Source organism: Chelon labrosus, assembly GCF_963514085.1.
Source record: "Chelon labrosus genome assembly, chromosome: 3".
In the NCBI taxonomy this organism is placed as follows: domain Eukaryota; kingdom Metazoa; phylum Chordata; class Actinopteri; order Mugiliformes; family Mugilidae; genus Chelon; species Chelon labrosus.
Window position 1 is genome coordinate 115,194 of NC_140339.1, and position 27,951 is coordinate 143,144.

Genomic DNA, 27,951 nt, shown 5'->3' on the forward strand with positions numbered 1-27,951 from the left:
GACTTTACTTTGCTTTCAATAAACCACATTAGGTTCAGATAAATCTTTGTCAGATACAAATGGTTTCTAGACAAACACTTAAAATAAGAAACAAAAACAGAACAATGAAAAATGTCTGTAGGTGTTCAGCGGTGTAGCTTCTCTGAGTTAATGATCTTTACTTTTATTCTGTATTAATCAGAGAGAATGTAGTAAATTTTTATTTATTTTTTTACATTAAGTGTCCAGGTAAACGTACAGCTAGTATTCAGGTTACGATCCAAACTGAATACTGTTTTTATGATTGTTTATGATTTATACTATTAGCATCACCACTGTTATTAGATCATTTATTGTTACTATGACTACTACTGTTTGTTTATAATTTATTATATTATCCAGAACAGTTCTGCTTCTTCCTGCTGTGGTCGTGGTGGAACAAGTGGAACAATGTCTGTGTTTAGACTGGTGTTGGTCAAAGAGTTTTCATCCCTTTCTGTTCTGTTTCCAGTCATCACTGACTCTTATATCTGAACAGACACTAGAGCAGACGAGAACAACGGACACAGAACTGTTCAGTAAATCAGTCTCAGAAAGGAAATCCATTTTTTTATTGAAGTTTTGGTTACAAACTAAAAGTCAGCAGGTCTCAGTCTAAAAGAAACATGTAAACACATTCATTTGTTCTTCAGGTTCAATTGTCAACAGACAAACATCTTCACAAGGGATTTTATGAGAAAAAACTGTTAAACTGACACATTTAATGTTTACTCAGATGTTTAGATGCAGAATCAACAGATTGATTTATTGATGTCACGTCTTTCTGTTTAAAACTGAAAAGTCAACATTCATAGTCAATTTTCTTTTAGTGCAACATGTTTTCATGGCTTCATCCTCAGACAGGAGGCAAACAGCCTGCAGACATCCAGCAGGGCAAAATACCCACACACTAAATAAAATAAAATAAAATAACCCCCCTCTAAATGAATCAATTACATCTGAAGACATTTATAAACACAATTCAACTCTACTGATGATTTATATATTTAGTTAAAGATATTAAATTTTAATTTTAGTTTTATAATGATCACATTCAAGTTGACACTTGTCGATTTATTTATAATTTCAATTGTTTCAGAAAACTACAATCCCATCATTCCTTTCATTCTTGTGTAAAAGCAAGACAGGAAGTGGACCACAGACCGGAAGTGGACCACAGACAGGAAGTGGACCACAGACCACAGACAGGAAGTGGACCACAGACAGGAAGTGGACCACAGACCACAGACAGGAAGTGGATCACTGTTTGCTGGTTTTCAGGAAGCGCTGTGACTTCTGTCTCACCATGCGGAGCTGCTGCTGTGCAACCTGAGCATCATATATGGCCACCTGCAGCTTCTGTAGGTAACCATAGCAACCAGGTGAGTGACAAGACACACACACACACACACACACACACACACACACACACACACACACACACACACACACACACGCGCGCAGAATACTACAGTAACGGTATTACCACTATACTACAGTAACAGTACTACTACTACTATACTACAGTAACAGTATTACCACCATACTACAGGAACAGTACTACCACTATACTACAGTAACAGTACTACTACCACTATACTACAGTAACAGTACTACTACTACTATACTACAGTAACAGTATTACCACTAAACTACAGTAACAGTAACAGTATTACCACTATACTACAGTAACAGTACTACTACTACTATACTACAGTAACAGTATTACCACTATACTACAGTAACAGTATTACCACTATACTACAGTAACAGTACTACCACTACTATACTACAGTAACAGTATTACCACTATACTACAGTAACAGTACTACTACTACTATACTACAGTAACAGTATTACCACTATACTACAGTAACAGTATTACCATACATTACAGTGTTTTACCCATAATGCCTTGCAACAACAAACGGTTGAGTCTCATTTGGGCGTCCTGTTGCCTTTAGGTGACGCAGGAATTTTCAGAAGTGATTCACCAGCGTTAACTACTTTATAACCTGATGCTGATTTCACTGAAACCTTTACCTGAGCAGCGCTGGAGTCTCTGAGCTGAACGCTCCTCACCGGCTCCTGAACGTCTCTCTTCAGCTTCAGCTTCTGCTGCTCCTGAAACAGAACGACACACCAACACCAACGAAGAAGAAACTTCAGCCATGTTCATCTTCCTCACCTAACAGCCTTGTGTCATCTTCGTTGTCTATCATCATTCATGAATTCCTCTTCCTCATGTAACAGTCATGGGTTCATCCTGATTCTCAGTTATTCATGTGTTCATCTTCTTCATCTAACAGTCATCCTCCGTCATCATTCATGTGTTCATCTTCTTCATCTAACAGTCATCCTCCATCATCATTCATGTGTTCATCTTCTTCATCTAACAGTCATCCTCTGTCATCATTCATGTGTTCATCTTTTTCATCTAACAGTCATCCTCCATCATCATTCATGTGTTCAACTTCTTCATCTAACAGTCATCCTCCATCATCATTCATGTGTTCATCTTTTTCATCTAACAGTCATCCTCCATCATCATTCATGTGTTCAACTTCTTCATCTAACAGTCACCCTCCGTCATCATTCATGTGTTCAACTTCTTCATCTAACATTCATCCTCTGTCATCATTCATGTGTTCAACTTCTTCATCTAACAGTCACCCTCTGTCATCATTCATGTGTTCAACTTCTTCATCTAACAGTCACCCTCCGTCATCATTCATGTGTTCAACTTCTTCATCTAACAGTCATCCTCCATCATCATTCATGTGTTCATCTTCTTCATCTAACAGTCATCCTCCGTCATCATTCATGTGTTCATCTTCTTCATCTAACAGTCATCCTCCGTCATCATTCATGTGTTCAACTTCTTCATCTAACAGTCACCCTCCGTCATCATTCATGTGTTCATCTTCTTCATCTAACAGTCACCCTCTCATCATTCATGTGTTCATCTTTTTCATCTAACAGTCACCCTCTCATCATTCATGTGTTCATCTTTTTCATCTAACAGTCACCCTCCATCATCATTCATGTGTTCATCTTCTTCATCTAACAGTCATCCTCCGTCATCATTCATGTGTTCATCTTCTTCATCTAACAGTCATCCTCTGTCATCATTCATGTGTTCATCTTTTTCATCTAACAGTCACCCTCCATCATCATTCATGTGTTCATCTTCTTCATCTAACAGTCATCCTCCGTCATCATTCATGTGTTCATCTTCTTCATCTAACAGTCACCCTCTCATCATTCATGTGTTCATCTTTTTCATCTAACAGTCATCCTCTGTCATCATTCATGTGTTCATCTTCTTTACCTTGCAGTAAATCTTCAGCTCTGATCCCGTCACTGCTGGAGGACGATAGAAGTTCTCAAACAAACATTCCCACTCTTTGTTGAAATGACCCATGAAGTCCATCTCCTTCACACACAGAACCCTCCTACACAACAACAACAAACAACAACAATAAACAACAACAACAAACAACAACAATAAACAACAAACAAAGGAGCAGCTTCCACCTGTTGGTGACGATGATGTTGGTCTTTCTGTGTCCTGGAAACTGACAGTGGTCTCTGAACACTTCACCTGGGAGCTGGTTCACCTGAGAACGCTGGATGTGAGGACACACATGTTACAACACTACACAACACTACACAACAGCTCATAAACACCCGAGTCTTTTCAGATACAGACCGGGGACAGTTTCTTCATGTTGCTTCCTGAAGTCGACGTGTAGATACTAACTCATTCACTAACATGAATCAGACACTTCCTGCTTTACCTTGACTTTAGCTGGTCATATTCGTTTCATACGTAGAATTAAAATTTTTGGTTTTAATTTCAGACTAGGAGTAAAAACTATGGACGGCCTATGGTACCAGGACTGGCTGGTTGTAGACAGCATCTCCTGGTGCTGAGGTGTCTTCATGACTTGACTCATCTTTACTAGATTCATAAGCTGGTGAGTCTGCAGCTTTAAAGGCCTTTAAAGTCTAACCCTTCCAGTAGAGAAAAAGTAGAAAACAGATCTCCACTGTGTGAGTCTATCTACAGATGCTGAAATAAACACACACTGGTCCTCCATGAACTACAGGAAGTACTGGTCCTCTATAAACTACAGGAAGTACTGGTCCTCTATAAACTACAGGAAGTACTGGTCCTCCATGAACTACAGGAAGTACTGGTCCTACATGAACTACAGGAAGTACTGGTCCTCCATAAACTAAACTACAGGAAGTACTGGTCCTCCATGAACTACAGGAAGTACTGGTCCTCTATAAACTACAGGAAGTACTGGTCCTCCATGAACTACAGGAAGTACTGGTCCTCCATGAACTACAGGAAGTACTGGTCCTCTATAAACTACAGGAAGTACTGGTCCTCTATAAACTACAGGAAGTACTGGTCCTCCATGAACTACAGGAAGTACTGGTCCTCCATGAACTACAGGAAGTACTGGTCCTCCATAAACTAAACTACAGGAAGTACTGGTCCTCCATGAACTACAGGAAGTACTGGTCCTCTATAAACTACAGGAAGTACTGGTCCTCCATGAACTACAGGAAGCAATGGTCCTCTATAAACTACAGGAAGTACTGGTCCTCCATGAACTACAGGAAGTACTGGTCCTCCATGAACTACAGGAAGTACTGGTCCTCTATAAACTACAGGAAGTACTGGTCCTCTCTAAACTACAGGAAGTACTGGTCCTTGATGAACTACAGGAAGTACTGGTCCTTGATGAACTACAGGAAGTACTGGTCCTTGATGAACTACAGGAAGTACTGGTCCTCTATAAACTACAGGAAGTACTGGTCCTCTATAAACTACAGGAAGTACTGGTCCTCTATAAACTACAGGAAGTACTGGTCCTCCATGAACTACAGGAAGCAATGGTCCTCTATAAACTACAGGAAGTACTGGTCCTCCATAAACTACAGGAAGTACTGGTCCTCTATAAACTACAGGAAGTACTGGTCCTCTATAAACTACAGGAAGTACTGGTCCTCCATGAACTACAGGAAGTACTGGTCCTCCATGAACTACAGGAAGTACTGGTCCTCCATAAACTAAACTACAGGAAGTACTGGTCCTCCATGAACTACAGGAAGTACTGGTCCTCTATAAACTACAGGAAGTACTGGTCCTCCATGAACTACAGGAAGCAATGGTCCTCTATAAACTACAGGAAGTACTGGTCCTCCATGAACTACAGGAAGTACTGGTCCTCCATGAACTACAGGAAGTACTGGTCCTCTATAAACTACAGGAAGTACTGGTCCTCTCTAAACTACAGGAAGTACTGGTCCTTGATGAACTACAGGAAGTACTGGTCCTTGATGAACTACAGGAAGTACTGGTCCTTGATGAACTACAGGAAGTACTGGTCCTCTATAAACTACAGGAAGTACTGGTCCTCTATAAACTACAGGAAGTACTGGTCCTCCATGAACTACAGGAAGCAATGGTCCTCTATAAACTACAGGAAGTACTGGTCCTCCATAAACTACAGGAAGTACTGGTCCTCCATAAACTACAGGAAGTACTGGTCCTCCGTAAAATACAGGAAGTACTGGTCCTTGATGAACTACAGGAAGTCTTCCAGGACGACATTTAAAAGTGTGAAGTTGAAGGAAGAAGACTTTATTGAAGACACAGCGATGGACAGAGCTCATGCTGACAGAGATTCATCTTATTATAAAGACAAAGTCGTCACAGAGAAACAGATATTAAACATTAAGCGCATGTTCAAAACCAACTCAAAGCTGATGCTACATCCGTTACAAAAATATTGCTACGATCTACAGGCAACAGTTATCACAGCTTCATAGTAAAATAATCTCTGCTTTGGAGAAATAAGATGTAATAAATGAAAATAAACTGAAACTTCTGTACAAAGCCTCTGATAAATCAAGAAGGAAGTGAAAGCAGAAATTTAACAAAGTGACAGCTGTAAAAATGTTTGAGGTTTGAGAGAAGATGTTAGTTTGGCATGCATACAAAGCTGAATTATTTAAGTACAATATTCATAGTGTGAGTATATAACAATGATGGTTATAGTTTATAGTTTTAAAAAACATTTTGAAATAAGCAACCACTATTCCTCCTCAGGCTGCATGTGACAGAAACACAAGAAGAACAAAGAGGTGAGAAACAGAAACAAGTCAAGTCCTGAATATAAGTCAAAGAGTCACATGATCAAACCTGGAAAAGGTCGAAGCCCTGCGACTCGGTCCGGTCATACGGTCGGATGATCCCGTCCTCCCGGATCAGACGCACCGGACGAAGTTTGGTCACTTCCTCCGTCGACTCGGCCGCTCTGCCATCAACACACAGCGTCTGTTAGACACCTTCACCTGAACAACACTGATCTAGCTCCCTGCTGTAACTATCCCTAACCATGTGATTAAAGCTGAAGCTCTCTCTGATCACTGATCAGCTCTGGACTCAAAGGAATGAAAGTGTAGTGAAGATCAAACCTGGAGCCGGTTCATTTCTATAAGACTCAAAGCTGAAGCTTCAGGGGCCACATCTCACCTTTGGTGACCTCTACAGTGACAGCATGAAACAGCAACATTCAACAGGTTATCAGGGACTGACTGCTGTGTCACATGACAGATGATCCTCCAATCACAGGAGGAGGATTGGATGGTTGGATGTTCAGGAACAGAAGCAGGTTGTCATGGCCACGACAGATGATGAGGGACATGTTTGAAGCTGAATGAACTTAGAAAATGTTTGATGTTGATATTGTGACTGTTCTGTCAAAGTTTTTATCCAAAGATTCTCTGGACTAGAATCACCCACCAGTCAACATACACCACCATCTCTGAACCTTAATGAAATTGAGTATATTCAGTTCATCTTTGAGTCCAAATATAAAAATATGTGAAGAAATTTCCTGAAGGCGTTCCTGAACATGGATGACTGTAAAGACGCTAACTGTGAGAGCTTCTCCCATGATAGCCCATGGAAGCTTCTATATTCTATATGAACATGTATTCACTGCCGTTTAGACCTTTACATTCCCATGCAGCATTTAAGTCTGGTAACAGTGTTCAGGTGTATTTGAACTACCAACTAATGTCTAGATATAATTCACCAGTATTCTGAACACCAGATAAATATTCTCATCTGTTTAAATGTGCCGTCTAAAATCTTAACCAGCATTTGCAATATGTTTTCTTTGATGCAGCTGAAGCTACTTCCTGTGGGGGTCCCCCACCAAACAATCAAACAGACAAACATTCAAACAAGCACTGTCACTGTTAGTGTTTCTCTTCGCCAGCGTTAACCAGAACGTTGCCAAACTCAGCCTGACTGAATCATGTGACCATTCAATAGCCAATCCCTGAGGAGAGCAGGTGTTTCTTGTTCGATTGTTTTCTTATTTTATAGAGTCCCAGAAATTTTTTCAGGTTCCCAGTGGAGGACGAGATGAAAAGAAAAGCCTCACTATTAATTGTGCTAAGGTCCCAGTCAGGGTTTATCTTGACGCTGGAGAGATTTTCTGTAATAAATAAAACGATGATGGATTCAAACTGGTCATGTCCCTGTTGGACAGGACACACTCTCCTCAGGGACGTGGCCTGTCCACTCACAATGCTGCAACAAGCTTGGGCATCTTACAGAGGAAGGGACTGATGGACAAGTTCATGGATGAAGTTTTATTCTGACACGATGCAGCGACTTACCGTCCGTCTGTAGCAACAATCAACATGCAAACGTGAAAGAGCTGCACGTTAAAGTTCAGCTCCTTGATCATTGGTCCAGCCTGGATCAGGTCTAATCAATTAGTCTAGTCAGACAGAAACAGGACCAGCTCTGGACTGGCTCTGGACCAGCTCTGAACCAGCTCTCAGCTCTAAACCAGTTCTGGACTGGCTCTGGACCAGCTCTGAACCAGCTCTGAACCACCTCTCAGCTCTAAACCAGTTCTGGACTGGCTTTGGATCAGGTCTGGAGCAGTTCTGGAGCAGTTCTGGAGCAACTTTGGATCATGTCTGGACCAGTTCTGGACCGAGTCTGGACCAGCTTTGGACCAGCTTTTGGATCAGGCCTGGACCAGCTTTGGACCAGTTCTGGACCAGCTTTGGACCAAGTCTGGACCAGCTTTGGACCAAGTCTGGACCAGCTTTGGACCAAGTCTGGACCAGTCTGACTCACGAACAGTAGAATAATTACAGTTTGCTTGTAGGAGCTGAGCTTTAACGTGCTTCATGTAAAATACTCACACACAAAAAACAGCAAGAAAAAGAAAGAACCAAACTCCCGGAACAACAACACGAGACAGAAAACAAAAGCAGAAAATGTGAAATTAGTGAGCAGACAAGAAGAACAGAGGAGACAACCAACACTTATGAAGCTCACAGAGAACAAGTTCAACTAATAGAAGGTACCATGTTGAAGCAAATACCTCTGGATGCCCTGGAAGGTGCTACTGGCCATGTCCACGATGCCACCTGTCGGCCGGGCGACCACCCCCACCAGACCTTTACCGATGCCCTTAAAGAAGCCTGCTGCCCCCTCCTTCTTAGCTCCTGCAGACAGGGGCAGGTTCAGTTCCTTCTGATCTTTATTAGGAATCACATCAACAGTCTACGGAGTTGTTGGTCAAACCTTAAACTACACAAACATGGAACCTCTGAGATTAGAACTAGAAGAAAGACATAAACATTAAGGGAAATAAGCTCCAACTCGCTGCAGATATTTACGTTTAACGTTTAATTTATAAGCCTGTTGATACAGGAAGACTGATACTAATTACAGGGTTAGGGGGAAACGAGATGTTTACATACACTGTGTTAAAAGACACAAATATTTTTTCCTCACTGTCTGAAGTTAAATCAGACTAAACCTCTCCTGTTCTAGGTCAGTTAGGATTACTAAAAGTATTTCTATTTGCTAAATGCCACAATAATGAGAGAGAGAATTTCTTATTACTTTCTTCAAAGTCAGAAGTTTACATACACAAACATTACTATGTCTTTAAACAATCAAGGAAAGCCCTGATGATGATGTCATGGCTTTGTAAGTTTCTGATAGGCAAAGTGGCTTAAGGACAACAAAATCAATGTTTTGGAGTGGCCATCACAAAGTCCCGATCTCAATCACATAGAACATTTGTGGGCAGATCTGAAAAGGCGTGTGAGAGCGAGGTGGCCTACAACCCTGACTCAGTTACACAAGTTCTGTCAGGAGGAATGGACCAGAACTCCAGCAGACTATTGAGAGAAGCTTGTGGAAGGATACCCAAAACGTTTGACCCAAGTCAGTTTAAAGGCAATGCTACCAAATACTAAGGAAATGTATGTAAACTTCTGACTTTGAAGAAAGTAATAAAAAATTCTCTAAGAAATTCTCCCTCTCTCATTATTGTGGCATTTAGCAAATAGAAATAATTTTAGTAATCCTAACTGACCTAGAACAGGAGAGGTTTAGTCTGATTTAACTTCAGACAGTTTATGTGTCTTTTAACACAGTGGATGAAAACATCTGGATTCAACTGTATATCTCCACCTGCGGTTGTAGCCAATGACCAGATGCCTATACCTCGAGCCTATAAACTGAATATAATAAATAACCTTTTACACTGCTGGAACTATAATGAACAGTAACAGATATAAAGGCCATTAAGCAGAGATAAGGTAACAACGCTGCCTTCTAACTTCATTCCTCTGTTAGTGTGAGGGTCCAGTCAGGACGTGTACTGATGTTCCTTTCCTCTGAGTATTGACTTGGATATGTCTTCACTAACCTTAAACCTGCTCTCTCTGTGTAGTCATGGTGGTGGAGGTGTCTAATTTGGATTTACAATACAGCAGTGATGACGAAAAATCTGAAACCTGAAGCTAGATCTGAAGACTGAGTCTCGCATTAAAACCAACCAGCACCAGACAGCATCCCTTCACAAGGATTTTAAACCTTTCAATAAGCTGCTCCTTTGTCAGTGATTTATTTCTCTTTCACATCTTTCAAGTCATCCACTGCTGCTGTCAAAAGCTGCTCGTTTAAAAACAAGAACATTCGGCCTCATAGACATTTATCAGTGTGATGGATACTGGGTCTGGGTATGTTTAAACTCACCCTCCACTGGTTTGGTCACGATGCCTGTAACGCCACCCACGACTCCCTGCAGATACAAACACTCATCATCACTTCAGAAAGTCAAAGTAAAATAATGTGAGCTGGGAAACTGCTGACTTAAACAAGTGTCACACTAAATGATCTTTTATAGACTAAATTAAACCTTTAGATTCAGTTTAGGTACCAATGACCAGACATTTAAAAATATCGCCACATTTTTGGACACAAGTCATCCCACAGTAGTTTCAGAAGTTTTCTACCACAGTAGAAAATATTATTAACCACCTGTGAGTCACAGAGGTGGAAATGGGGAAGTCTGGCATCACTGCCTCAGAGACTCTAGAAACCACATGTCTTCTTGTCCAAACATTTCCAAGCAGTAATCATTATTAACTGTCAACTACCTTCAGCAGTCCTTTTCCTCCTTTAGCCAGACTCTCTCCAAAGTCTTTGGGTGGTCGGTTCATCTCTTCTCGTCGTTTCTGTTGGTACTCTTTGTCCATGGTGATGGCGGCCAGACCTTTACCCACTGAACCCGTGATCCTGGAAACCACGCCAGCAGCACCACCTGCAGGAGGAACACGTCTTTGACCGCTCTGACCACACAGCTCATCATATATCTGTGAAGGATCTCAGTTATCCAGGTCATGCTATAATGCTATATCTAAAAAGTGTTTAAGAAAGGCAGCTGTGCTTGAAGAGATTGTATTGTTTTGTCTTTTGGAATGAGCTGTGGAACATCTTCTCAAAAAAAAAAAAAATAGAAAAATAAACTCCTACAAGTCCTTTGCCTTTCTTAAACACAACACTTTTTGGATATAGCTGAACATAGTTCATCTCATCACTAATCTCCTCAGAGTTTCTTACCAACAGTGTGACCCAACAGGCTGCGGACGCCGATCACAAAACCTTCAGCGAACTCCTCCGGACCCTGAACTGCTCCCTGACAAACACAAACACCTTCATTCATTGGTTTCTGAACCATCTCAACCCAACAGTTCCCAGGAAGTCTTACCTGAAATGGCTCGTAGAAGAAGGCCTCCACTCCTTCGGACAGACCTCGGATCAATCCAAACGGGTTTCCCAGGACATCCAGACCAAGAACCAGAACATACATCTGCTTCAGGAACTGCAGCCAGAAAACAAGTTCAATTCTTTCAAAGGCTGCTGGTCACAGAGTTGACAACCCAAGAATATCTCCATGAATTTAAATGCACATTTCAAATTTTTCAAGAGACTTTAAAGGAATGGGTTTAAGAAATATTTTAAAAACTGATTTAATGCTACAAATAAAATACCAGGGTTAGAGGATGGTGGAAGTTGTTTGACTGTTTTGGACATAACCTGGAAATAAGCCGATACTTAATGACCTGGAGAATGTAAATGTAAATGTAAATGTACTTTATTTATATAGCACCTTACATCGACCGATAGGTGAACCAAGGTGCTTTATAAAAGATTAAACAACGATTTAAAACAACACACCGGAAAACAAGTACAGTAATAAAACAAGGCTAAAAAAGAAACTAAAAACAATTAAATGTCACCTGTTCACTGTAGTGTCGAGCAACCTCCCACATCAGTGTCTCTCTTCGGTAAAACTGGTACTTCACCTCGAAGAAAGCCAGTCTGACAAAGACACAGAGACAACAAACCTTTAGTTTGGATTCAGACCCACAATGCATCTCTGTATCTCCACAGTAGGAGTCTCACTTGAAGATGAGGTCGTCGACATCCGCCAGCGTCGCTCCAATACTTTTCAGGAGCAGGTTTAGAGACTGAATGGCTGCAGTCTCGTGAGCTGAGTCATCTCCGCTGGAGCCCAGAGACAAACTGAGGTGGAGCTGGAATATAAATTATTAGCAGAGCTGAGGTCAAGTCTTTCAGTTTCATTTCATTTAAGTATTTAATAAAAAGGTGAAAGGCAGAGCGGCAGGACGCAGAGCGGCATCACCTTGATGGGTGAGATGTGGAAATGTTCAAAGAAGCTGAGTCCTGAGGTGTCGCTCAGTTCAGCCTCTGTTAGCTCGGCCTGCAGCCGCTGCAGATCTCCCTCAATCAGCCCAGACTAAAACACAAAGACAGATTAACACTCTGTTTGCTAGCCAAGTGTCAGAAAGTTGAACTGTCTACTTGATGCTTCACAGTACCTTCTGTTTGTCGCCCTGGGGTTGTGTAGCAGGTGTGAACAAAGCCAAGATGGCTCCCAGAAAACCCTGATCAATCTTCACTGCCATCTCCTGAACCAGGGCCATGAAATACCTGGAGGACGTATGGACACATTCAATCCTTCAGACTATGACAAAAGGACAAATTTATGTTGTTGCACACATGGACAACTTTTAACATGAAACAGAGACTCACGTCTCTGAGAAGTTGGTGTTTAACATCACAGTGAGTATTCCTTCATGCTGAAAACATTCCAGACTCTATGTCCTCATTAACACCCTACCTACCTATCTACCTACCCACCTAAGTGGATTTGAATCTGGCCACTATAACGTGAATGAGACTGTTAACTACTCCAACTAATGGCATTAGATGAATCATGGAGCTCCGGTAGCTGACGTCACTCTGCACCGGCAATCACAACAACGCCATATTGGCAGGAAAGTGCACTTTTCGAATTACTATTCAGTTGACAACTGCAAGCAACTAACTAACTTGTCCTTGTACCAGTTGCATCAGAAAGTTTTTTTTTTAACTTCCGGGTCGCTGCTCGTGCGGTTGACCAGTGGTCAGCTGAGCAGTTTTTTCTCTTGTTTTTATTGTTCTTACTTGTTTTTTTTCGTCCTTATAGGGGTCTTCCACCCTCCCTGTCTTGGACAAGTGTATGTCTACCTGCCTTAATATTTCCAGTGCTGACTTACCACGGAGTAGCGACTTTTATCCTGTTTCCCAATACAAACCCAGGGCGCACTCGACCCTTCGCCTTTAGCCTAGCGCACTTAGCAGTTAGCTTTTTGTTCTACCGCACGGCAACAACCAGACCTCCTACACTTTCTTCTTTTCTTTCTCTTGGATTATTCTCTGCATGGATATCCTCGGACTAATCTGGATGGCAATATGCTTGCAGTGACTGCTTTTCTGCGAGTCTGCCGCAAACAGCGTATATACCAGAGACTTCCTTATACAGCTCAGACTACAGTCACAGCACACCATCATTACGGATAACTTTCCAGAGGAAATACTCCGAGTGAACTCATCAAACCTACGTTACTCCAACAACAGAAAGGTAACCAGAAGGGGAAGAAAGAAGGGTGGAGTAAAAGCCAGGCTCAAACAGGAGACATGTAAACAACGTGTGCTCCCGTCCATCACTTTAGCCAATGTGCACTCCCTCCGCAACAAGATCGACGAGCTGCAGGCCAGCGTCAGCCACCTGCATGAACACAGAACTGCTTCTATTCTTGCACCAACTGAATCGTGGTTAAATAAGAATGACACTGGTGAAACCCTGAACATCGACGGCTTTGCCAAACAATATGAGACCGTTCTACCTGCCCAGAGAATTCTGGTGGTTTACATCCACCCCAGAGCCAACGCAGCTACAGCGACTGAGCATATCACCAGCACGCTCAATAAAATAGAACAGATATCACCGGACTCCCCTAAGTTCATCCTGGGAGACTTCACACTGCTCTCCAGACAAGTCTCTCAAAGGATTCCAGCAATATATAACATGCACCACTCGTCAGGGGAAGACTTTGGACAAATGTTATGGTTCTGTCCCAGATGCATACAGAGCTCTCCCCCTCCCCCCTCGGGTCTGCTGATCACCACACCATCCTGCTTGCTCCAGCACATACACCAGTCATCAGGAGGACGAAGAAGATTGTCAAGAACATCAAACAGTGGACAGTGGAAAGCATTCAAACTCTACAGGGATGCTTTGAAACTACAGACTTCTTCTTCTCTCCCCCTTCAACAACGACATCAATGAGCAAGTAGACACAGTCTCATCATACATCTCCTTCCGTGTCGACAACATCATGCCATCAAAAACAGTCACCATCTACCCCAACAACAAACCCTGAATCACCAAAGAGCTCAAGCAGATCCTCAACAAAAAGAAGAGGGTTTTCTTCACGGGCTCTGAACCGGAAAAGAAGGAAGTCAACAAGGAGGTCAAGCGGGCCATTAAGGCTGCCAAGCTGAAGTACACAAACAAAGTGGAGCAGCAATTCATCGGAGGGAATCTATGCTCAGCTTGGCAGGGCCTCAAAACCATGGCCTCCGCTAACACTGCTGCTACCATCCCCAGAACCATCCAGGTGGAAGGCTGCAGCCCCACATCCCTCTTGACGACTTCAATTCCTTCAACACCAGATTTGAAACAGACAACACCATCCAGCTTGAGAGTGTTACATCTACACCCAACCCTGGTGGCTCTGCGTTCACCTTCAACACATAGGATGCCCAGAGCCCTCAGGGGAACCAGAGAGAACAGCACACCCGGCTCAGACAACATCAGTGGCCGGGTCCTGAGGCACTGCGCTCAGTAAGTAGGGGACGTGTTTCAGACTCTGTTCCAGAGCTCCATGGACAGCAGCACCGTCCCTCATCTTTGGAAACACTCCACTGTCACCCCTATCCCCGAAAACAGTAAAACAAAAACTCTGAATGACCTTCGACCCGTAGCTCTCACCTCCCTAGTGACATAGCCATGGCGAGGATCATAATCAGCAAGTTCTATAGTTTCTATATTTTATTTTATTTTATGCGTACCAACACCAAAGCAAATTCCTTGTATGTACAAACATGCTTGGCAATAAAGTCTTTTCTGATTCTGATAAAACACCACATCATCAGAGCAACAGACTCCCTGATTGACCCATTCCAGTTTGCATATTGCACAGGCAAAGGCGTCGATGATGCAAAGACATTCATCATGGACAGTATCCACAAACATCCTGGCCACAAAACTTTCCTCCCGCTTCCACCTAGACGACCGGTTAATTCTCTGGATCCTGGACTTTCTCACCAACAGGTCCCAGAGAGTACTGGTCAACAACACCTTCTCAGACCTCCGTTTCACCTCGACTGGCTCCCCCCAGGGCTGCGTGCTATCACCCCTGCTCTTCATCCTGTACACCGATGACTGCAGATCCACACAGCCCAACTGCCACCTGGTCAAGTACACTGACGACACAGTTGTCCTGTCTCTGCTGTCGGGACCCTCACATCACCACGGACCAGCTCTTCAGGAGTTCATAGAGTGGTGCAACAGCTCACGCCTGGAACTGAACATCAGTAAAACCAAGGAGATGGTGGTGACTTATTCCAAGAAGCAGAGGGACCTGACTACAGCAGCCACCACCATCATCCATGGGAAGCCATTGGAGCTGGTCGAGGAGTTCAGATATCTGGGCACCATCTTTGACAACCTGCTGAAATTCTCCTCCAACACTGAAGAGACTCTCAGAAGGTGCCAGCAACGTCTCTACCTCCTGAGGAAACTCAGCTCCTTTGGAGTCAGCAGAGACATTCTACAGACTTTTTATTCCAGTTTTATTGAGAGCATCATCACCTTCTCAATAACCTGCTGGTTCCACCCCATCCGCCTCCACAACAGAAACTTATTGCAGAGCACTGTTTGGGTCTGCTCTAAGATAGATCATTGGCCTGCCTGTAAGAACTCTATCACACATCCATGACCAACAGACACTCATCAGTTAAAATCACCAAAGACCCCTCACATGTCCTCCACTCAGCGTTTCAGTGTCTCTCCTCTGGACGTAGGCTCCTCCTCCCCGCCTGCAGAACTCAGAGAAAAGCCACCTTCGTCCCCAAAGCCATCCTCCTCCTCAACTCCTCCCCACACACACTCTCTCTCTCTCTCTCTCTCTCTCTGACTCTTCTCCAGCTCACACACAGCCATAGTACAGTCACCCCCCCCCCCCCCCCCCCCCCCCCAATACTCACATACCAGAGACTCTTGGTTTATTTATTACCCATTCTACATCGGCTATAACTTGTAAATACATATTCCCTGTAACTACTGTTTACTGTTTACATTTGCACTTTAGTCACTTTACTTCTACAGTCTGTTTACATTCTCCATGGACATTTTGGATAGTCATAACATTTATGGCATGGTAACTTGGAGATACTTTGTATTTTGTATCTTGTTCTGTTTCTGTTTCTGTTTTTTTTCACCTTAAAATGTTTGTACTTGTACGTTAAGCTGCTCACTTGTGCCTTAAACTGCCCCCCGGGACAAATAAAGTTTTCTGAATCTGAATCTGAAAAATGATCGACAGCTGTTGTGCCCCAGGATGCCAGAATAGTCAGGGACAAGCAAAGGGGAAATCCTTTTATAGGATTCCCAAAGATCCCTGGAGACTGCAGATGTGGTTTACTGCATAAAATGAAAAAGCGGAGCAGTGGGGTCCCTCAAGAAACAGATTAGGGTTAGGATTAAGTTAACGAGGTAGTTATATACACTATATTACCAAAAGTATTCGCTCACCTGCCTTTACTCATTCTATGAACTGAAGTGCCATCCCATTCCTAACTCATAGAATTCAATATGATGTCGGTCCACCTTTTGCAGCTATTACAGCTTCAACTCTTCTGGGAAGACTGTCCACAAGGTTGAGGAGAGTGTTTATAGGAATTTTTGACCATTCTTCCAAAAGCGCATTGGTGAGGTCACACACTGATGTTGGTCGAGAAGGCCTGGCTCTCAGTCTCCGCTCTAATTCATCCCAAAGGTGTTCTATCGGGTTCAGGTCAGGACTCTGTGCAGGCCAGTCAAGTTCATCCACACCAGACTCTGTCATCCACGTCTTTATGGACCTTGCTTTGTGCGCTGGTGCACAGTCATGTTGGAAGAGGAAGGGGCCCGCTCCAAACTGTTCCCACAAGGTTGGGAGCATGGAATTGTCCAAAATGTTTTGGTATCCTGAAGCATTCAATGTTCCTTTCACTGGAACTAAGGGGCCAAGCCCAGCTCCTGAAAAACAACCCCATACCATAATTCCTCCTCCACCAAATTTCACAGTTGGCACAATGCAATCTGAAATGTACCGTTCTCCTGGCAACCTCCAAACCCAGACTCGTCCATCAGATTGCCAGATGGTAAAGCGTGATTCATCACTCCAGAGAACGCGTCTCCACTGCTCTAGAGGCCAGTGGCGGCGTGCTTTACACCATTGCATCCTACGCCTTGCATTGCACTTGGTGATGTGTGGCTTGGCTGCAGCTGCTCGGCCATGGAAACCCATTCCATGAAGCTCTCTGCGTACTGTACTTGGGCTAATCTGAAGGTCACATGAAGTTTGTAGCTCTGTAGCAATTGACTGTGCAGAAAGTCGGCGACCTCTTTGCACTATGCGCTTCAGCATCCGCTGACCCCTCTCCGTCACTTTACGTGGCCTACCACTTCGTGGCTGAGTTGCTGTTTTTCCCAAACGCTTCCATTTTGTTATAATAGAGCTGACAGTTGACTGTGGAATATTTAGGAGCGAGGAAATTTCACGACTGGATTTGTTGCACAAGTGGCATCCTATGACAGTTCCACGCTGGAATTCACTGAGCTCCTGAGAGCGGCCCATTCTTTCACAAATGTCTTGTTTCACAGTCTGCATGCCTGAGTGCTTGAATTTATACACCTGGGGCCAGGCCAAGTGATTAGAACACCTGATTCTGATCATTTGAATGGGTGAGCGAATACTTTTGGTAATATAGTGTATATACGGATACTGCAGGTCAGGAACATTGCCCGCGCCGGCTGTTTCAATGCACCTGGGGCCTGACAAGGGTCCATGACATATAATCTGTCGAGGTTTTGCCTTGTTCTGTTTAAAGTGTGCATTAAAATCTGACGGTCTGAAATTAGCGCTGGCACCATTCATTTTTCCTCAGAATTTTCCTGCCAATATGGTGGTGTCAACAAAAAAAAAGTCACAAGACGCCCGGAGCTCTATGGACCACAGAACAAACAGACTATGTGTGTCCATGTTTGAGCTGGTGTCACCGGACCTATGACAATCAAGACCTCAGGATTCAGAAGGATCTCCAACAACTGAAGCAAACAGATATGTTGTGTCCTCAGCAGAAAGTCCAACATGGCCTCAAGGCTTTCTGGGTTCCAGCAGGACTGATCCAGTTTTCATGATTAGAAGCTGAAGGTCCTGCTCAGGACTGACCTCTGCTCTCTGCTAATTACTGTGAGCCGTGAACAGGTTCTTACTTGAACTGCATGACGCTACTGTGCTGGTTGAACCTGGTGATGATGGACACATCGATGAAGGGCTTCGGCTCTGTGGGGGTGGAGTTAAAAACACTCAGGTCAACACCAAAACGATCAAAGATGGTAGCACGTAAAAAAACGATGTTTCACCTGAGTCCAAAGCGATGGACTTTGGAGGAGGAACTGGATGGAAGACGATGGGGAAGATGGCACCTGGCAACTGGTTGTCCACCTGAAAACAAAGACACATCAGAGGTCAGTGTTTGTCTGTGTGTATGTCTCTGTACAGGGACGAGTACAGCCCAGGTGTGTTTGTGTGTGTGATTGTGGTCCAGGTGTGTGTGTGTTCCAGGGGTGAGTTTCCTGGTTTACCTGCAGCCAATGCAGCTGTGCTCTCAGGCTCCGTTGGTGCAATGACTGCTTGAACTCCACCTGGATCCCTGACAGGAAGTTCCTCCTCACTGGACAAGAAAATGGCTGCCGCATCATCATGGTGGCTCCACTGAGGTTCACCTGAACACCAAGACACAGACACTCATTCAAATTTGACTGTTGTCACTCGTCAATAAAAGTAAAACCTTGGTCAGATGTGTTTATTTTTGTGTTGGATCTGGACGTGACCTCTGACCTCCAGATTGGTCTCCAGTCTGACCCAGCCCCCCTCCGTCTTCCCACTAAGCTGATTCTGGTAGGTTTTCTCCAGCAAGTTGATGTTCTTCTGACTGAATGGCTTCCAGCGATTCTTCGGCTTCATCTCCCAAACTACACCTGAGCTGCAACACAAATACACCTGAGGTGAGACACATGTACTTGTTCAGGTGTTTACTAGATCATGTGTCATGTGATGACGGTGTTTACCTGGTGATGCCGATGTAGGCGATCTCCTGCCGGCTACTGTTGTTAATCAGTGACAGGCCGAGGTTTTGTAGCGATAGCTTGACTTCCTGTTGAAACTGTTCGAGCTCCTCCGCCTGTCGGGCCTTCGTCAAAACACCGACATCCTCGGTGAACAGCAGCACCCGCTGGCGACCGTCCAGGAAGGAAACCCAGTGGATCTGAGACTGGCTGTCGTAGGAAAACTGACCCACCTCATCCTGAAGAGACAGTGATGAATATGTCTACAGTCCTTAGTCTTTATGGGGCACTAAGTCTTTTTCAACATTTAAATGAGTTAGACACATGTCTCCCATGATGCATGGTGGCTCTGTCTCCCAGCGGTCGGTTATTTGGTATGTCAGCATACAAGAAAGAATGTACAGTATATATCGTCACTGATTCAACTTTGGAGAATCAGAACAGAGCATCAGAATATCTGTCATTTCTACAGCAGCTGTGGCTAACACGCTACTCAGGGACTTGTTGGATCCTCCAGGGCTCACCATCAGATAGAAGACACCTGACTTCCAGACCAACAATTAACCTTCACATATTTTCTCTATGTAGATCAAACAGGTGCTCATTTCGTCATCTACCAGTTACAACACGATCAGATATTGGATAGTTTATCTTGTGTTTAATGTCTTTTAGCTCTGTTTTGGTCTCCACCAACGCCCTCGCTGTTCATTAGGTCGTCTCTAATGGAGTCTGTCGGTTTGTTGCTAAGGATCACAGCTGAGGCAAATATTAAACCGATGAGTGGTTCAAAGTCAGAGTCAGACCTTCAGCAGGTCCAGTTCTCCTGAATGCTCCTTGTAGCTCCAGCTGAGCATTCGAACGCCGGCCGGGTCGTCCCATGCAAACCGTCGAGCCTCATTGGGTTTCAGCTGGTGAACCACAGCCGAGTCCCTGAAGGAGAAACAGCAGGTTCAGAAGTTAGCTTCTCCTCAGCTGGTGTACACAGGTAGACAAAGACAAAGAGCTGCATATCACAATGCATGGATGCTCTGTAAAGGTCACAGAGGTTCTTGTCTCATGACGCTGAGAGGACAACATCTGGTCAGATCAGCATGGTGAGGTTCCAGACCACAAACTACTAGAACCTCTATGGAACAGAAACCTTAGCAGAAGATACCACTGCCCTCTTAAGATAAACCAGGCGTTAAAGCTGAGTCTGACCTCTGTCGGTAGCTGATGGTGACCCAGGCAGTGTGGTTGAGCAGAAGCCCGGGAGCTGCTCCTTCATAATAATCACTGAAACTGATGAAGGTGGAGTGATTCGAGATGTTGACGTCCACGATGATTCCCCCGCACTGAAAACACACACTCAGGTTATAGTCAGGGTCGGTGTCAGGTTATAGATCAGCGTATAGATTATCACCATGTCCAGGCTCAGCAGGGTCCCGTTGTCCTGCCGATTGAAGAAGAAGGACTTGGAGGCGGATTCAGAGCCGACCACACGGACACACAACTTCCCTGAATTGTTCTCCGGCCACAGAGGGAGGCACTGCATCACGACAACACAACAAAACTGAATGAAAACACAACAACGCTGAATAAAAGAACACAACAGCAGTGTACAGTAGTCTAAATCTCTATGGGCCAGCATTTGTGTTTGTGTGTCTCCATTTTGCCTCAGGTGTGCAGAGTAGAGCTGCTGCCGCTGGTCATGCTGGGAGTGGGCTGCTATCTCACCTGTATCTTTCTACTCTCCCACTCATCGCCAGTAGTTACCTGTGTACCGTCTTTCAACGTTGAGATAGTTCTCTAACGTACCTGCCTTCTCTGGTTGCTACAGGCGCAGCCCACTCCCTCTGGCCAGCCTACTCCGGGAGATCCTTTGTTTCATTTTGGAACAGCTTTTGTTAACCCTCACTAAATAAATCCTGTCCTTGAGCCTGAACTCTTGGGTCCTTTTCCTTGCGTTGTCTCCCATCATAACAGCTGTGAGCTCAACTGTTAGCTGTTACCATGGTGACGCCTCCATTGAGAGCATCATTTTCAACTATACTAAGAAAACAAAGTGTCAGACATTCTGGTTCTAACCCAACCAGCCGCTCATTCACCTCGGTGGAGGAGATGTAGTTCCACCTGGTGGTGCTGTGGCCAATGACTTCTCCAACCTCCAGCTCATACGATGATTTGTTGACCAGAGTGTAGAAAGGGCTCATGGTGACGATCCTGGTCAGGTTAAAGCTGCTAATTTGGATGCTAACACCCACCTGGACACACAAACACAAAGATCATTCTATCTTCATTAGTATCGTCTCCATCGCAAACAGAAAACATCTAATCCTAACCCTCTTACCAAGAAATCCATGTTGTTGGCTGGACAGCGAACGCAGCCGTAACTCCCCACGGTGTCCAGAGAGAAGCCGTCCGACCAGGAGCTGGTGGAAACGCTGAGCTGGAGCTGCAACAACAACGCAACACAATGAGCTGCTGCAACAACAACAACAACAACAACAACAACAACAACAACAACAACAACAACAACAACAACAACAACAACGCAATGACCTGCTGCTACAACACTGTCTGCCTTGTCCCACCTGTCTTCTATCTCCCGTCTCTCTTGCTGAAGACTCAAACCCACTCCTCTCTGCTGTCTCCCCTGTCTTCTGTCCCACATGTCTCCCTTGTGTCGCTTGCTGAAGACTCAAACCCTTTCCTCTCTTCTGTCTCCTCTGTCTCTGCTCTGTCTCACCCGTCCCACCTGTGTCTCCTGTCTCTGTTCTGTCTCACCGGTCTCCCTTGCTGAAGACTCAATCCCTGGTATGAGGCTGGAGTCACTGACCTTGCTTTTGCTGAAGAGGTTTTTCTTCCTGAAGGAGAAGAGGACGATGTCCCGGTAGTCGGCCGGGTGTTTGACACTGACGTCCTCAGCTCGGTACTGGAGCACTCGGGACGTCTTGTTGATGATCCAATAGGGACTGAAGAGGGACAGCAGCAGGCGGCCGCTCGTCCTTGTCACGTGAATGCTCACGTCCACCGTCATGTCGATGTCCGTCTCACAGGTGAGACACATGGCCTGGAACTCGGGCATGTCCCGCTCCAGACGAAGGTGTCCGTGCCAGTTGCGTCCCTGATACCTAGTCAGCGCCAGAGACACGATCTCACCTGAGACGCGAGCGTTGAGCAGGTCTGAAGTGAAGCCTTCCTGCAGCTCGTAGGAGTCGGCCGAGCTCTGAGGACGGAGTGAGACATTTTACTGAGACACTCCTTCTCTGATCTCACCTCTGGGACCGGTGTGTCTTTTACCTCCATCATGTAGCGGACGCTGTAGGGCAGCAGGTTGCGCAGCGTTGCCACGGGATACAGATGGATGACATAGGCGGGGTCCCATTCCTCCTCTCCATGGCTGGTGATGTGTTGCAGTTCGTCAGGGACAGCGAGGGTGCTGACCATCAGAGGTAGGACGCCACCGGACGCAGGACACTGCAGCAACGAACACACCTCCAGGCTGCGATGGACCTCCTCCTGCCAGGCCACGCAGGAGGAGGACGGCCCGTACTGACCCTCCAGAGACCCCGCTGGACACACAAACAGCTGAGACCTGCAGGACAGAGAGGGAGGATGTCTGCTGAACACACACAAACCTATGGACCTACAGCACAACAACAACACAAGGACAACAACCACAACAACAACCAGCAAAACAACAAAAACAACACAACACCAGACTAACAGTCTGTCTGCGTGAACGTGAGGAAACTTTATTGTTACGTGTCTGATTGTCGTCGTATTCAGAGCCTTTCTTCTGCAACATTATTTAATTCCTCTTTAAGGACTAAACTAAACGAAGAACCACTGGTTCTCTACCTGTACGTTTCCAAGGTCACATGAAACTCTGTCTCGGGTTGGGCCAGTCCAACGCTCTGCAGACTCCTGGATGTTGGACAGTACTTCAGGATGGTGAACGGCACTGAGAAGTGATTCTTTATCTGAAAACACAACCATCAAACCGTCAACGAAGTCATCTGCTGACTAAGATCAGTTCGTCCACAATAGTTGTTTGTGGTTCAGACCTGGAGCGGCGAGCGGACAGTGATGACCTTGTTTCCTTCAGCGGCGTCGATCTGTAGCAGCACAGAAACGGCCTCCTGCAGCATCGGACCACGGATGTTGTAGAGGCGACGACCCGGTTTGTCCACGGCAATGTTGGAGATCTCGCTGTATCCGGACGGGACTGTGGGTTCAGAGACACTCTTAATCAAAGACCTGACTCCAGATACGACCAGCTGTGAAAACAGTGACTGGTTCTGACCGATGCTGAGGTTGAACAAACAGCTCTCCTGCCGCTGCAGAGCCGACAGTTTTCCTCTGGACGACGGCTCAAACACGGAGTGATCCAGGTCCATGCTTTGATTCACCGACAGCTCATGTAATTTTCCCTGCGCCAGAGATCCCACCGGCCTCAAGTTGGCGCTGTGCTGCACAATGAGGGGGATCCCCAGAGAGTTTCTGATGGTGAAAGGGGACTTCTCCTTCAGTGAGTAGTCGACGGTGGAGACGGTGCCCTCAGAGAAGGCCTGTTTTAAACAATGATACAACACACAAGAACTGAGCTGCAGTTACTAACAACCACATACACACACACACACACACACACACAGGTCTCTACATTCATAGAAAGCAAATAAAATAAATACATCACAACAAAAATGATACAGTGATCTATTCAGGTCTGTTTGACGGATCACAGCGTAGCACTAAAGAAAGAAAGTACTTCTTTACTGCAGGTTGAGTGATTGTTCAGATCTGAGACTGATGGGTGGTCCAGGATGTACTGGGCTGTTTGACCATGTTTATTATTTAAAAACTTATGAGGAATTAAACTGGAATGGTAACTGACAACTCATCACATCATTGGCATGAACATGATGAGACATGCTGCTGTGTGTCTGATGATCTGTCCAAAAGGAAGCAAATACAAAGAGAACATCATGCAGAACCCTAACAGAACCATGAGGGAGACCGTAGGACAGAGACACTGACAGAATCAGAGGAGGAGAACTGATCCAGATCCAGATCCAGATTCAGAAATACTTGCTATCATAAAGGATAAACCCTGCTGATCGTACATATAACATTTAATATATGTTATTACATATGTCAGTCTGGACGTGAGTGGGAGCTCAGACACTGGTCTTCGATTAACTAATTAACTAATTCATTAACAGCTGGGTCGTATATAGATGATGGTTGATGTGTTGGACCTTAGCCAGGTTGTGGAAGACGTTGAGGGTGGACTGGGAGACGGTGATGTTCATGGTGTCTTTGGAGCAGATGTTGATGAGGGTACGAGGCTCAGGAAGAAAAATGAAGTCGTCTCCATGAACAGGACTCCTGTCCTGGACCGGGTTGTTCTTCATCTGCAGGAAGTCAACAGTTCATCAGACTCACTGAGGGATTAAAGAGCTGCCCAGTGGAAACATCTGAATATACAAAACCAAACACATGTATAAACTCCACCTCAAGCTCCAGGTTCCACCTCCGGCTGCCGTTGTCCACTCGTTCAATCAAAGGCTCCCACACAGCATGGACCTCATTAAAGTAATTCACCTGCAGACACAACAGTGTTAATATGATCCACGATAAACAATAGTTGCAGCAAAGAGCATCACTCATTCATTCTGCTGATGAGTTCATCAGAGTCCTGACTGATGTCAGACTGAGCTCCTGGTGTGTTTCACTAAAAGTCTCTTCAGTTAGTTTTAGAAAAACATGACATATATAAATTCTGGAGTGTCCTGGTCCTGGTCCTGGTCTTACCTCCAGCGTCATGTCGGCACTCAGCTGCAGTAGAGACGACCAGTTTTTGGCCAATCCGTTGAAGGAGGACTCAGCAAGCAGCAGTGGGATAGTCCGATGACCCAGGCCAGACTCCAAAGTCACCTGGATGACCTGAAGGACAAACAACATCTCATCACCAGAAAACAGACCTGACTGAGTGTGAAGTTTCACAAGAAAGCCTTGTTGGAGAAGACAAAGACCTTGACTTTAGCGGCAAAGCTCTCGCCCTCGTTGCTTCCATCAGGTTCTCTAAAACTCTCCGTGGCCTCGGTGGCCTGGTCCACTCCAAGGAACCAGTAATTACACTGGTAGACGTTCATGACTGACCACAGGTCGCCGACGTCCGGCTTCGACTCCTGACTCTGCTCCTCACGCTGCTTCGCCGCCATCGCAGCTGTTATGGTCATCACCGTGTTGAGGATGAACGGAGAGATCTGTCAGAGACAAAGCACTGATGAGTTGGCTGACAATCAGACGTTTAAATACGATTACGATCGCATGTTCAGATACGATTTGATCAGATTTAACTTTATATCTACAGTTAGCCGCCCTATGAGATTTTCCCAAGTGCTTTTTTTTTTTTAAACGGAGCATGGAATTTTCAACATCACATTTCTAAACATACTACTTCTCTTTAGAAAGCATAAATTACTTCTATTTGCACACAATAACAGAATTATTAAAAAAGGGTCAATATTATTAGCACAAACCACTGTTGTGCAACGATGTGCTTTGACTTTCTAATGCTCAAAGCTTGTAAAATCAAGTTATCTCCCAATTTACACACAGTATAAAACGTTTTGGTTGATTAGACACCCCCCGCAATTTTTTTCCACAAATTGAAATGTCTTTAAATACACATATACATAAGTAGAGGGTCCACACTCCATCTCTCCATCAGTTTGGGGGTCCTTGGCCTGGAAAACGTTGAAGACCCCTGCCATAGAAAATCTGTGGGGTGAACTAAAGACCAAGGTCCATACCACAAGGCCATCAAATCTGGAGGAGCTTGAGAGATTTGCCAAAGAAAAATTGTCTGGTATTCCTCAGGAGACGTGTCAGAGACTTGTTGAAAACTACAACAAACGACTGCAGGCTGTTATCCAGCAAAAAGGATTTACAATTGACTATTAACATCAGGGGGGCTAATCATTTTGACCCTGGTAATTCTTGTTTTTTGTGAAATAATTTCATTTCTGTGTGGAAAGTAAAATAATGTAAGCTTCCAAAATAAAACTAGGATGTTTGAAAAAGCTGTGCTAAATATTCTTTGCTCTGTTTAACAGCACTTGGGAAATACTTTCAAAAGAATCAAATTTTCATATAATTGCGTCCTCATCCGCTTAGTGTTGACGTTGTTGTTGATCCAGTGAAAGTGAAAAAAAATATATATATATATTTAGAAAGAGGACGATAAGTTCATTCTGAAGGTGTCTCAAGGGTTACATCAATGAACACACCTTTACAATGATCTCCTCCACCATCACTGAGCCGCTCAGTGGTTGGTTGGGATGACGTTTGGTTTCCAAGGCAACGGAGCAGGGTCTCAGCACCTATTGGACAGAGACTGATGATGCTCTTCACTGCAGTAGGGTTAGTTTTTCTTTTCATCATAACATAATAGACACACATCATATCAGCACACTTCTCACTTTAACATTTGACGTTCATTTACTTCATTATGCTAGCAATTGCTAGAGAATGTGATCTGGCCAAGATGTGGCGTAGTCACGTGACCCGCCGTGGCGTGGTGGCGTGACCTGCAGTCATGTTATCTTACAGTGGTGACGGCCTTGACCTCCTTGTTCTGGATGAAGGGACTAGCAGTGACTTTCACGTCCCTCAGGTTGGCTCTCATATCCTGGGCTCCGTCGTCCTCCACCTGCAGGGCGAAGTCACACTGAAACGAGGCCACAAGTGCTGGCGCGTCAGCCTTCATCAGACTGGCCACAAACACCACCTCTGGGTCCACTACCACCGCCCGAAGACGAGTCCTCCCCTTGGAGCCTGGAGAGAGAAGACAAAAAGTACTAACTCTCCAGTTCTCTACTGTGATTTTAATAAAGTTATGAAACTAAAGATCATTTCTATTATCAGTTCATCTGACTATTGGCTGTCATCATTTTCTAGATCATGTTAATGATCCAAATCTGGGAGATAAATCCTGGAGTCACGGTTGGTCCTGGTCCAACCTTTCTTGGTGTTGGCTCGTGGTTCTGTGGTCTGTCTCAGTGGCAGTCTGCTGCTCGTTGCCGAGGAGGTGGATGGAGTTGAACTCTGGGGCAGAGCCTGCAGGAAGAAATCTGCAACGGCCATGAGAAACTCCACGCTCGCACACAAGTAGAGTTTCTGCAGAACAGCCACCACCTCCTGCTCTGCTGCGCTCTGCCGATACGTCACATCGATCATGGCCTCCGAGCTGTCCTCGTCTCTCCGTCCAACCATCCTGCACAGAGGACACCGCTATCATCAACATTAAGTTTAAATCCACCGATCGCTGTCTGAACATCATCAACCCTGTTACACAAACCACAGGTCATGTGACTGTTACCGTGAGGTCACCCTCTCCATGCCAGCCCTCAGGTCATCCAGCGTGCAGTCAGTCAGGACCGTGTTCACCTCCATGCTGCCGCTAGCCAGGACCGTCCCAGAGGCTTTCAGCAGGTGAAGGACAAACTCTCCCAGCCTGAGGTTCTGCTGGTGCTGAAGGTTTGACGGCTGCAGAAAGCAGGAACAACAATCAGAACCAAGATCCAGGAGCCAGTTCTGATCTATTCCAGTCATAATGTTCTACTCTGCTTCTAAGAAATCTCTTATGCATTTATTCGTACGCATGGATGATTTTATCTGCTCTCTTCTCTAAGGCACTATCAGATGTTTCCTCATATAAAGCGGTTCTTAGTTTCTTCCTGTTAAAGGGATTTTTTCTTGGTGCTGAGCTTTTAGTGACAGTTCTGTA

At 44.8% G+C, this 27,951-nt stretch overlaps 1 protein-coding gene across 5 annotated transcripts in view; it reads right to left on the bottom strand.

Moving 5' to 3' along the window:
• Positions 1-568: 568 nt before the first annotated feature.
• The window catches only part of vps13c (vacuolar protein sorting 13 homolog C), a 59,449-nt gene continuing 32,066 nt past the window's right edge, over positions 569-27,951 (bottom strand). For 2 of the 5 annotated variants that reach the window (XM_084541945.1, XM_084541946.1), the window contains exons 48-84: positions 27,544-27,710; positions 27,185-27,438; positions 26,773-26,999; positions 26,453-26,545; positions 25,193-25,426; positions 24,972-25,103; positions 24,672-24,761; positions 24,416-24,571; positions 23,464-23,728; positions 23,225-23,385; positions 23,019-23,140; positions 22,458-22,752; positions 21,994-22,383; positions 21,505-21,609; positions 21,263-21,418; positions 20,578-20,703; positions 20,376-20,509; positions 19,979-20,105; positions 19,179-19,414; positions 18,949-19,093; positions 18,693-18,833; positions 18,471-18,552; positions 18,321-18,390; positions 12,274-12,385; positions 12,078-12,191; positions 11,837-11,967; positions 11,671-11,752; positions 11,139-11,252; positions 10,991-11,066; positions 10,528-10,691; positions 10,124-10,169; positions 8,454-8,577; positions 6,242-6,356; positions 3,556-3,647; positions 3,350-3,473; positions 2,062-2,142; positions 569-1,377 (exon numbers count right to left, since the gene is read on the bottom strand). In XM_084541945.1, the coding sequence (XP_084398071.1) occupies positions 1,279-1,377; positions 2,062-2,142; positions 3,350-3,473; positions 3,556-3,647; positions 6,242-6,356; positions 8,454-8,577; positions 10,124-10,169; positions 10,528-10,691; positions 10,991-11,066; positions 11,139-11,252; positions 11,671-11,752; positions 11,837-11,967; positions 12,078-12,191; positions 12,274-12,385; positions 18,321-18,390; positions 18,471-18,552; positions 18,693-18,833; positions 18,949-19,093; positions 19,179-19,414; positions 19,979-20,105; positions 20,376-20,509; positions 20,578-20,703; positions 21,263-21,418; positions 21,505-21,609; positions 21,994-22,383; positions 22,458-22,752; positions 23,019-23,140; positions 23,225-23,385; positions 23,464-23,728; positions 24,416-24,571; positions 24,672-24,761; positions 24,972-25,103; positions 25,193-25,426; positions 26,453-26,545; positions 26,773-26,999; positions 27,185-27,438; positions 27,544-27,710 (5,382 nt within the window). In that variant the 3' untranslated portion in view covers positions 569-1,278. Of the gene's footprint in view, positions 1,378-2,061; positions 2,143-3,349; positions 3,474-3,555; positions 3,648-5,280; positions 6,150-6,241; positions 6,357-8,453; positions 8,578-10,123; positions 10,170-10,527; positions 10,692-10,990; positions 11,067-11,138; positions 11,253-11,670; positions 11,753-11,836; positions 11,968-12,077; positions 12,192-12,273; positions 12,386-18,320; positions 18,391-18,470; positions 18,553-18,692; positions 18,834-18,948; positions 19,094-19,178; positions 19,415-19,978; positions 20,106-20,375; positions 20,510-20,577; positions 20,704-21,262; positions 21,419-21,504; positions 21,610-21,993; positions 22,384-22,457; positions 22,753-23,018; positions 23,141-23,224; positions 23,386-23,463; positions 23,729-24,415; positions 24,572-24,671; positions 24,762-24,971; positions 25,104-25,192; positions 25,427-26,452; positions 26,546-26,772; positions 27,000-27,184; positions 27,439-27,543; positions 27,711-27,951 lie in introns of those variants that run through there. The other 3 variants (XM_084541947.1, XR_014698988.1, XR_014698989.1) reach the window with 3 other exon arrangements.